This window comes from Coffea eugenioides, chromosome 2 (genome assembly GCF_003713205.1).
Source record: "Coffea eugenioides isolate CCC68of chromosome 2, Ceug_1.0, whole genome shotgun sequence".
In the NCBI taxonomy this organism is placed as follows: domain Eukaryota; kingdom Viridiplantae; phylum Streptophyta; class Magnoliopsida; order Gentianales; family Rubiaceae; genus Coffea; species Coffea eugenioides.
Window position 1 is genome coordinate 77852991 of NC_040036.1, and position 10842 is coordinate 77863832.

The following is a 10842-nucleotide window of genomic DNA, read 5'->3' on the forward strand; positions in this document are numbered from 1 at the left end:
TTGAACGAATTATATATAAATATTGTTAAAAAATTCTTGATTTATGTACTTTTTAAGGACTATTACTTATTCATGTTTAGTTTTAATATTGTAATTATGTGAATGCTAAATTAGTTTTACAACTTAATAGTTATAGTAATGATATTAAAAAATTAAGAAGTAATAAATGAACTTGGGCTAAATTCGAATAAGACTCAAAACGTGAATATTTTGTAAGTTGAGTATGATCTTCACATTTATTAACCTGAAACTCATGACCCGAAACTTGAATATGTTACAAATTAAATGAACTAAACTTGAGTTTATAAAATCTCGTTCATATGGCCCGATTGACAAGCCTATAGTTAGTGAGTATCATTCTTTAAATTTAAGAGTAGAGTTTCCGACAATTAAAACACTTTTAACACAATCTCAAAATTTAGTACTTTCAGAATGATTTTTATGGTCCAAAAAAAAAAATATAACTTTAACCATTTGTTATAAATTTTGAACTAGATGAAGAACTAAATATGTTTCAAATTTTCAAAATTACAAATTATCAAATAAAAAATTACTTGTACAAGTACGTATCCAAAATAATATGATTAAGCACTTAATACTTTGATCAACAAATTCTACTACTTAAAGTGCCCTTTTATATATATATATATATATATATAATAAAAATCACCGCAGTCCCAAAAACGGGCACGAACAAACGCTGTGCGCACATGTGACTAATTTGCGTGTCACTAGCCAACTTAAACTTATACTTATTTACAAATTTCCTCAAACTTAATCTACAACTATAAAAATTTCACAAAATTTGGCAAGAAGTTTTATAATTTCGAGTAGTAGGAGTGTGGAATGAGAGCAATGGCCGGCGACGCGGCTGATCAGAGCCATAGATTCTTCGTCGCCGTTCACGTTGGTGCCGGATACCACTCGCCGTCGAACGAGAAAGCGCTTCGTTCCGCCATGAAGCGCGCCTGCCTCGCAGCCTCTTCTCTTCTCCGCAAGGTCTCTTTTATCTCTCCATTTTTTTTTTGGCATTTCACTTCAGACTTTAAAGCGTTGGTTGAGAATAAATTAAGAAAGTTTGGAGTCAATTTTAATCTCTAATTTAGTTTCAGTATACGTGCCAATGTGCTTAATTAATTCCACGTAGTGTTGCATGTAAATATGTTCGCTTATAAATATTATTCTCGAAATGTGATTTCTTTTAGGGTACTGGCCGATGTATTGATGCTGTTGTTGCTGCAATTCAAGTTTTGGAGGTTCGCATTTTTCTTTTCTTAGCCTTCTTGGAGGGTTAATTTAATATTTAAGTTTCATAATTTCGGATGTTTTGGAAAAGTTGAGTTTGTCAGCTTCAATTTTCAAAAGTTGGGATTTTTTTGAAGTTAAGTTGTAAAATGCATCGTCTGGCTTGCCAGAGTCTTGGGATGAATTCATATAACCTTATCCTTGACTCTTCATATCTGTTGTGTTTGGTGCAAATTTCAGAAGTTGGGATTTCTTTCTGAGTTAGTAATAAAATGCATGATTCTGTTGGCGATAAAACTAAAATGCATGATTCTGTTGGCGATTTAGTTTTATCATCAGTCAATATAACTTAATTCTTCGTTTGCTTCAGGAATAGTCGTCTGATAACTATTAGACGCTATTTCATTTCTTCAAGGGACCACTAACTGTAGGGTATTACAAACTAGTGAACTACCAAAGTGACCGGTGTTTTTGATTCCTGGTTTAGTTGGACTAAAAGCATATTGCAGTGGAGTCAAGTTGTTTAGAGAAATACCTGAGCTGGGTACTTGATTTCTGATAGTCAGTAGGATCTCACAAGATTTGATTGGCGAGATGTTCTTTTGATTTGGAATTATTTTGTTTAGTGTTCGTTCTTGATCATGACCAAGTAGAATAGTGTGAAATAAGTGAATCAATCTAGTTGATGAATTTATGGTTGGACAACATTGGATTGACATTATTGCAAACAGGATGATCCTTGCACCAATGCCGGGAGAGGCTCAAATTTGACTGTGGATGGACATGTAGAATCTGATGCCAGTATCATGGATGGTGATTCTGGAGCATTTGGTGCTGTTGGAGCAGTGCCAGGTATTCCATAAGTTCCAATTAACCATATGGTCTATGTGTCCTTGTATGATACTTAACTGCACTGCATGATGAGTTCAAGTGCTTCCTTCCTTGAATATTCACTTTCCTGACTCACGTGCAAGTTGTGGCTTCTATGGTGCCTAAATAGATGTTCTTCTGATGATGATGACTGGTTGTCAGGTGTTAGAAATGCTATTCAAATTGCTGCACTGTTGGCTAAGGAACAGACTTCAGGTTCATCATTGCTTGGTCGAATAAACCCCATGTATGGCTAAATTGTACCTCTGAACCTACTTAGCCACAGAATAGCTTTTCTTTTGTAGCAATTCAGTCTAGTACATGTACTTCCTTGCATGTCTTTTATCCATAATCAGTAGAGGCCATCTATTTTATGAAACCTTGAAGGACTCTCTATTCCATTTTGACACTATTCTTCAAAATATCCAGTATACTTAATGATTAAATTATTGTCACTTTTGCCACACTGGGAAGTTGCAATATGAATAGAGCTAATACATTTATCAATCGGAAATTAGCCTTGCCTTTGCAGCAGTCAGTGAATCTCATGTCATCTGGGCATTGTACACTATTTAACTTTAATTTGCTTCCTGAAGGAGCCACAGTTTGTAATGCTTAGGTTTTTGGTTGGTGAAGGAGCACGAACATGGGCAAAGTCAAAGGGTATTGTCTTGCCAACAGTAACAGAGGCTGAAGAGGTGATTTCTCGTTTTGTGACTGGATAATGGTTTAGTTCCTGTAGTACAAGTTTTTGTATTTCATACTTGGATAAGGCTGCTATAGTTTTTCTATATTATGTATACAGTGGCTGATAACAGAAAGAGCAAAATTGCAATGGGAAGAGTTCAGAAGGATGCTTGATGAAGCCAACGCCACTGAAGATGCTTCTAGAAAACTCACTGGTATCTCCAAGGAGACTGCTGTCATATCAGGTACACTTGTGTAGTTGTCTATGAATATACCTGGACTTGGCTACAAGTTTCATAGGATTACTTGGTGAAGGATGGATTCTAGTTACCTTTTGGGGAGCTTCATCTGATCCTTCGTTATCTGAGGAACATGGTGCATAACTTATCTTTATCCTTATTCAAATTGTTGTCTTTTAAAAATTTCCGTTTAATGGACAATCTGAGTTACATGCTATGAAGATTCTCTTACCAGTATCTGAAATTTTGCTTTGGTTTTTAGTAGTTCTCTCTCTCGAAAAAATGTGTCCAATCTTTGTGCAAAACAAATATTTTATATATTTCTTTAAGCATTGGCAGGTTGATGCAATTTGTGCCTCCATATTTAGCCAACTTTCAGGTGACTAGCCAAGAAACCCGTTTCCCCTGCTTTTGGGGTTGTGATCGCTATTGGCTAATCGCTCCCCTCCTGCCTCTGCAGCCCTGGGAAAAAGATAGAATCTTAAAGCTAAAATATTTGTTGTCAAATGCTGTGGCTTTCTAAGCTTGTTATTTGGTGATTGAATTTGAGTTCTTGTTCCATAACTAGAGCCTCAATCCTGTGATCATTTGAACGGAGAGGAAGTTGATGCTCAATCTTCTAAACATAATGCACTAGAAGAGGGTAGTGTTATGGATACTGTTGGAGTTATATGTGTTGATTCTGAAGGACACATAGCATCTGGATCCTCAAGTGGTGGCATTGCTCTGAAGGTGACACTTAGACACATGCAACTTTCATTGTAGCCACAATCTTTTTATCCCCAAAACTTTAGTTACCATTAGCATTCCCATTCAATTTCAATCATCTGTGCCTCTGGGAGCTTTGAGCTCATATTATTCTGAAGATCAGTCACAAAGTCCAGTTAAGTTTATTAGATTATTGTCCTCTGTGGAAGACTTCCTTGGATAAATGTGTTCTGGGTGTCGGCATCTGATGCCGTATAAGCATGAGCAGGAAATGGGGAGGCAGTGCTTTCATTAACACTCGTAATATGTTTAGTCTCTTGAGGATTTCACACTTTTCATGGATATCTCTCTTTCTAAACCCAGGTTTCAGGTCTAAATAAAATGAAAAGTACGTAACAATTAATAGATATGAGCTTCATGTCGCCAATAATTTGACGTAATTGCTTATCTCGATGTTCTTCCTAGTGGCTTTAGATTTGCCATATCTTTTAGATGACAAAGTTTTTATTTTAGGTTTCACATCAGATTTTATCATCTAAAATGTTAACCCAGAAAATGTATGACAGGTTAGTGGACGGATTGGATTGGCAGCGATGTATGGTTCTGGTTGCTGGGCATCCTCAAAAGGACCTTTTGGAGCACCTTTTATAGTTGGTTGCTGTGTTAGTGGTGCTGGAGAGCATCTAATGAAAGGATTTGCTGCCAGAGAATGCTGCATATCTTCATCTTTGTACGTGTTGCAACTTACTTTATTGAACATTACAATTCAAAACTTGAGGAAGATGGGATAAATTGTTTTATATTTATTTTTTATTTTTATACGAGGTATCAATGTATTAGGGAATTATTGGTAAATGTTGAGCTGTCAAGTTTTATTTATTAGCTCAACTTTTAGTTTCACTCAGTCCTTCTCTTAGCTTGGTTTCACTTCTCCCCTTAGGATTTCAGTTAATACTTGTGATATTGCTCTTGTTCCTTACCTTTAAATCTAAAGTTAGGACATTAACTTTTAACAAAATGAAAATGAAAATTGACCTTAAAAGAATAGAACTGAGTATTCGTTTTTACAACAAAGGGAAAAAGAAATTGCATGAGCTGTATGTAGATGGTTTAAGATGCAGATCACTGCAAAGCATTTTATGGAGTAGAAATTGGGAATAATTGCTTTATCTTCTTATAAGTTTCTAAAATTTTAATTGGGTGGATATTGTCTAAAAAGCAACCTACAGGAATTTAGTGGTGAACTTAATGGATCCTTCGTATTATAAACACATCTAGTTTTGTTTGTGCTGCATTTTTACCAAGTAATAAACTGCTTTTAGCCTCTGACGATGATCAGTTAGACAGTCTATTCATTCCAGAATGTAAGTTATCTACCCAACTTCAAGCTAATGACTTATCCAAGGCTCCCTTATGGAAAAATCCAAGTACATCAAATTCTTATGGTCGGGGGTATGTTGCATATTTCCTTGGTGTCTGCTAATTCTAATCCATGCTTTTGGATAATATGGAATGTGCTGTCAATGGTTTTGGTTCCTTGTTTTGGGTAGTAAGAATGATGTATATCCAGTTTTGCCCCAATGTTAATATTCGTTTGGCTACAATGCAGATCTCGGGCTGGTCCAGCCTCGGCATGCACAAAAGTATTGCATGGCATAATTCAAGAAAAAAGTCAAAGGATGACTGATATAAGTGCTGGGATCCTTCTAGTTGAAGCTGATGCTCCTAAACTGGTATATATGTATATATAGTCTGTGTTTTCCCTATATCATTTGTGTACGTTTGATAACTTCTGAACTGTGGTGTCAGGCTCCTGGGGGTTCACCACAACTGAAGGCTGTTGAGATGGTAGCTGCATATACTTCCTTGTCATTTGGTATAGGTTATTTTGGAAACAATCTGCAACGCCCCAAGGTATTCATTCATATGTTTATGTTGGTACTTGATGTAATGGGGAACATTATCTGTTTCATGGAGTCCATTTTATCAGTTTTTTTTTTGGGAAAAATTATTAGAAATGATCTCTTGACAGCAAAGCTCTGATGGATTTGTTTGCCTGCAGTGTTTCATAACTAGATGATGATCACAGAAACTAGCATTGAATTTCAATCCTCTCTGTTTTTCAGTACTTCATACTCCCTTTTTCTTTCTGGAAACTGCATGTTTATGAATTTTGTCAAGGATGATCAATTTCAGCATTTGATTTAAGTAGTGTTTGTTAGTTGATGCAATAGCTTCATGATCCAGAGCTTCAAGATCCCATAGTCAAGTAAATGATGCTTTCTGTCAGTTATGGGGTCGATACAAGGGCGCCATACCAGAAAGCTGTACCGTTTAATTCTTACCGACATCGGGTTATCGTCTTTGTCGTCAATTGACAGGTATCAATACTTCGAAATATGAGACAGAAGAATGAAGCTAATATAGATCAGTTCGCAGCACGGGTTGATCTTGTGGGCGAGAATCAGGCGACGTAGCTGTAAAGCAGAAGAAAAGAGTAAACTCAGGAAAATGACTCTGCTTTTGGACCTGGTGATGTTGTGCACTGCCGAAGACTTCTATCTCTACGTATCAGTAGATTATTTCCAATCTCCGGAGGAGGCATGCTTCTCTAGTAGTAGCAATCCAAAATTAAAGAGAGAGACTCAATCCTCGCCGAGAGAGATGTTTTAGGAAGTGAACCTGTAATAGTGAATCCAGGTGACGTGAGTGTATTTGGATAGGAGATTATTTGAAATAATTATTAGAGCACTTATTATAATAGTAATGTATGTTAGATAAAAATGTTATTGAAAAGATAAAAAGTTGATTAGAAATTATAATTGTGAAACAAGCAAAATAATAGCGATCCAAAACTTGTTTTTCTTCTTCACCTTATTTGCACTTCCACATGTTTTATCAGTTGTGACAGTGGATGGTAGAACATTATTAGAGCTTGTTGAGCCTTAGTGGATGGATTTGGGTAAACCCATTTTGACGGCTCTACTTGATGACTGGCAGCAGCAAACTCCGCTATGGTACAGCTGCGGAAAGCTTGGCCAGGACCAGTACCTCCCCACCCAAAAGCGATCAGGCCAGATTAACAAATGCGATCGAGAATCAATACTAATATTTCAAAAAATTTTCTTTGGCAAGTACTTCAGACTTGTCTGTAGGAGTGGCAAAATGGATATATGGTTGATAAATGGTTTTAGTTAAATGGATAATGAATCAAATTGATCCAATCCAATTAAAACCATTTAATAAATGGATTTAAATGGATGTCATTTAAATAGATAGTGTAAACCATGATCCATCCATTTATCCATTTACTCTCCCAAATCATAAATTTAATATCCAAATGTTTTTTTCCAAAAAATACAGATCCCCAAAGTTCTATCCGTAAATCACCTAAAACCTTTTGGTAATAACAAATGCTTGTACTATACTCTATTTCAGTTCTTCATAAAATTACTTAAGTTCCAAGAAAATTTAACTGTTGTGGTCAATTTAACCTTTCATCATTACTTTAAGTATCATTTTGTAAAGTAATGAACAATTAAGAATTTCGCTACATTTTTATAACATTTGGGTGAATTGAATACGGCTTTACAGTGAAAAAAAGTTTACGTTTCCAATTTTTTACACTCCTGTTCAAGAGGGATGCCTTGAATAAAAGTGGAGTTCTAATAAGAAATCTTATGTTATTTAACAAGTAAAATATTTTCATCATATGTGCACATAGTACTTAAAAATGCATGAAACTCCTTATTATACTATTGATATACAAGCTACATTATATTACTTAGTAAATTAGGTGTCCTTTTTTTTTGGATAGTTAGGTTGGGTGATAAGGGGAGAGTGATTGTAAGTATGAGAATTTAGATTCAAAACCTTCAATTTATTAAAAAAAAAAAGAAGGTGTCATTTACGTTTCTTAACCAATATTACGTTTCTTAACCAATATTGCGGGGTACTCGTTAGAAAAATTCTTTTTATAAATAAAAGAATTTAAAAAAATAAAAAATTATTTTAACTGGACCCACCAAAACCCATCAACGGCCGTACGTTGCATCACATGTCCTTTACAATTTTGAAAGTCCATTTAGCCCTTGTATACAGGGACGCATGCTTGACAAAGTAGTTCTTTGATTGGTTAAAGGACTTGGAAGTGAGGCATCATAGCAGGGACTCCAGATTAAACTCCCATAAGGACTTTGGATGTTACCATGAATGAATGCATTTGGTCCATGTCTTTCTCCACCAGCGAGGATGTGAGGGTGGTGATAAAGTAGGGAAGTAGGTTCATTAACCTTGCAGATCTAGTTTTCAGCCAGAGTCTCATGTTGATTTTGCCAATTTTTATATTTTCTGGCAACAAATCATTTGCCTTAAAATTTAACAAATACAAATTGGCATCTATTCAATTGGGGAAGGATTTCGCATGTCTTGTTGTTTGGAAAAGTTTCCACTCATGTTTCCAGAATAGCTTTTCATTTATTTTCTATTTCTCTCTGTAATCCACTGGGATATTTCATGTTACGAAAATACACTATTCCATGTGCAAATGGATTCTCGAATTATAGGTCTTTTATACTGTTACATAGAAATTGATCAAACTTTTGAATGCTCTAATGCTTTACTAGGAGTTTTATTGTCAGGAAGAGAATGCATTATGTCCCTTTGTTTGTTGTTGGAATGTGCAGGTTTTGCAGGAAGATGTTACAAGATGTCATATACGTTCTCACATGTCACTGATTATGGAAGGTAGAAGTTTTGTGGAGTTACAACGTGCAAAGGTGATAACAAATCTTGCTTTCAGTGCTATGTTACGGGCTGGTCAACTTTTGATCATGAAGACACAATGGTTCATATCCAGAAATTATACGAATTTTGAGCACAATACATGGAAAAATAATCTTTCTGTCCAGATTATATTAGACTTACTCTCCAGCAAGTTAAAAGTTAGCAATATGTGCTGTTGATGACATTAAATTTGTCTGTGCTGATTGCCCGATAGTTAGGCTTGACCAGCAGGCTTGGCTGAGTGAATCTAATTTGTGTTTTCTTCAAGGTTATTATAGCCCTTTAAGTGTAGTGTTATGAGATGGCTTTCTCATGGGTGATCTGATTTTTTGCTTAGTGTCTATTTCTGTTTGTTGTTCTTTGACAATGCTCCATATTGGCTGAAGTGGCTCCAGCTTATTTTTACATATCATAATATCACATACTTTGAGGAGGCTGACTGATGCAAATTCTTTTTATATGTAGAAGTAGCTTGTTGTTGTATTGTTCTTCACCACTAGACTTGGATTCCCCCCTTCTTTCTTGCTATTTCTAACTGTTGTGATCTAGTGGTGATCATAACATGGTTTAAGATCATAAGAAGTAGCTTGTTTTATATTGTTCTAACATGTTATGTTATGATCTAGTTGTTATGTTAACTGTTATGGTAGACCAACATTAAATGGTCCCGTCATGCGCGGTCCAATGTGCCTTCGTTTGTGGTCTGAAAACGATGAGTTGGCCTCACCACGCGCTTGGCAATGAGTGTGCGGGAGGCATAAGAAAACATAAAAAGAGGGGAAAGATGACTTGCTTCTATAGATGATCATGGAATGAACTTCCCATGCATGCACTCACCAGGCGCCTACCGCAGAAACACTACTACTACTATTAGCTTCTGATATTTGGAGATAAGAAATTTATGCAGATAGACGAGCAAAGGGGTTTATACAGACATATATACAATATTTTCATGGCTTTCAACTGCACTTGCATTGGGGGAAAGTTATGTATTGTAAACTCCGTAATGACAAATTAATTACCTTCCAATGGTATTATCCACATGAAAACCAAAGCCATTCTCAGATTTCCTGTTTTATGCATTTCAGCAAAGCTTCCTGCTTATTACAGACTGTAGACTGGTGATTCAAGTTCAATGAAAATTATAACAAGACAAAGAGCTGCAGAAAAGCATGCCGCGAGAATAATAGAGGAAGGAAGAAGGAATGAGCAGTCCTTACTTGATTACTTCTAGAAGCACCAAACTCAATAATTCCATGATGATATATGAAGGGGCCGACCTAGAATTCCATTTTATCAAGTTTGTCATGTCAAATAACCTAGCACTGAAGTAAAGGGCAGATAGTAAGTAATTGAGAAGAAGCCATTAAAATACGATTTATAACCTCACCTTAAATGGTTTAGGCACACGGACTGTTCTAGTTTCATACATAGCATTCAAAGCTAAAGCCTCTCCCTCAAACATTGATGGTTCAACGCTCCTATTCAAATTTTGGAGTAATGTAAGAACATGAAAACATGCACTAATCTCTTAGTTTTACAAGAAAAAATAAAAGAAATATATTTTGTTGGTCAAAAAACGAATGCAACATTCATGCTGTTTCATATTCTCTTCTTTTATCAAGTCTCAGATTCATCAATATGTTAGAAGCATACAAACTCATGCTACTTCGTATGGTATCATTACTTGTTTGATGAGTCATTGAAAAGGTGGCGCTGCTGAATTGGGAGAGAGATATAGGGACTGAATTGGGAAGAATAGGGAGAGAGATATAGCTTGAGGAGGACGAAACGAAATGTTCTGGACCTGCGTCATTACGTAATTGTCCATAATAACCTTCGTTTGGTTCAAAGTACAAGTGAAAAGGAAGGAGAAGGCTACTTCTCCTCATCATCCATCCCACGCACAAATCTTACTGACAGTACGTTTAGTGGAAACGGATGGCTTCATGCACCCACACTGTGACCGAAATCATGTTCATTCTGGAAATCAAATCCAGAATAAGAGAGCGAGTGAAATCAAATCCATTCCTGTATCATTCTGGAAAGACACCATGTCGCGCAGCTTGTTGAGAAGAATTTTTGCCGTGCACCTTCCATTCCCAACTCCCAACTCCACCGCCTTTCACCACCACCATCACCCCATTAAACTCCCTCTTTTCATCCTTCCCAACTCCCCACCCCGCTTTACTCCTTCTCCGTTCCATCCAATTTCGATGGAAATCCAAACGGCCAACTGATCATTTGAAGCGAAAGGAGCTCTGGTTTTTAACTAAACAATGCCGCTGCAGAGAAGACGGATGCGGGA

At 36.3% G+C, this 10842-nt stretch overlaps 1 protein-coding gene across 2 annotated transcripts; it reads left to right on the forward strand.

The window, feature by feature from the left end:
• The first annotated feature begins 804 nt into the window (after window positions 1-804).
• LOC113762748 (putative threonine aspartase) lies at window positions 805-6568 on the forward strand. Of its 2 annotated transcripts, none has more exons than XM_027306328.1 (11): window positions 805-999; window positions 1206-1256; window positions 1977-2097; window positions 2278-2362; window positions 2735-2813; window positions 2921-3047; window positions 3610-3773; window positions 4316-4479; window positions 5359-5482; window positions 5559-5663; window positions 6131-6568. In XM_027306328.1, the coding sequence occupies exons 1-11, from the start codon at window positions 847-849 to the stop codon at window positions 6224-6226; spliced, it is 1269 nt and encodes a 422-aa protein (XP_027162129.1). In that variant the 5' UTR covers window positions 805-846; the 3' UTR covers window positions 6227-6568. The 2 variants fall into 2 exon arrangements, with proteins under 2 accessions (XP_027162129.1, XP_027162130.1); XM_027306329.1 differs by having other exon boundaries at window positions 2278-2331; window positions 2752-2813.
• The last annotated feature ends 4274 nt before the right edge of the window (window positions 6569-10842 follow it).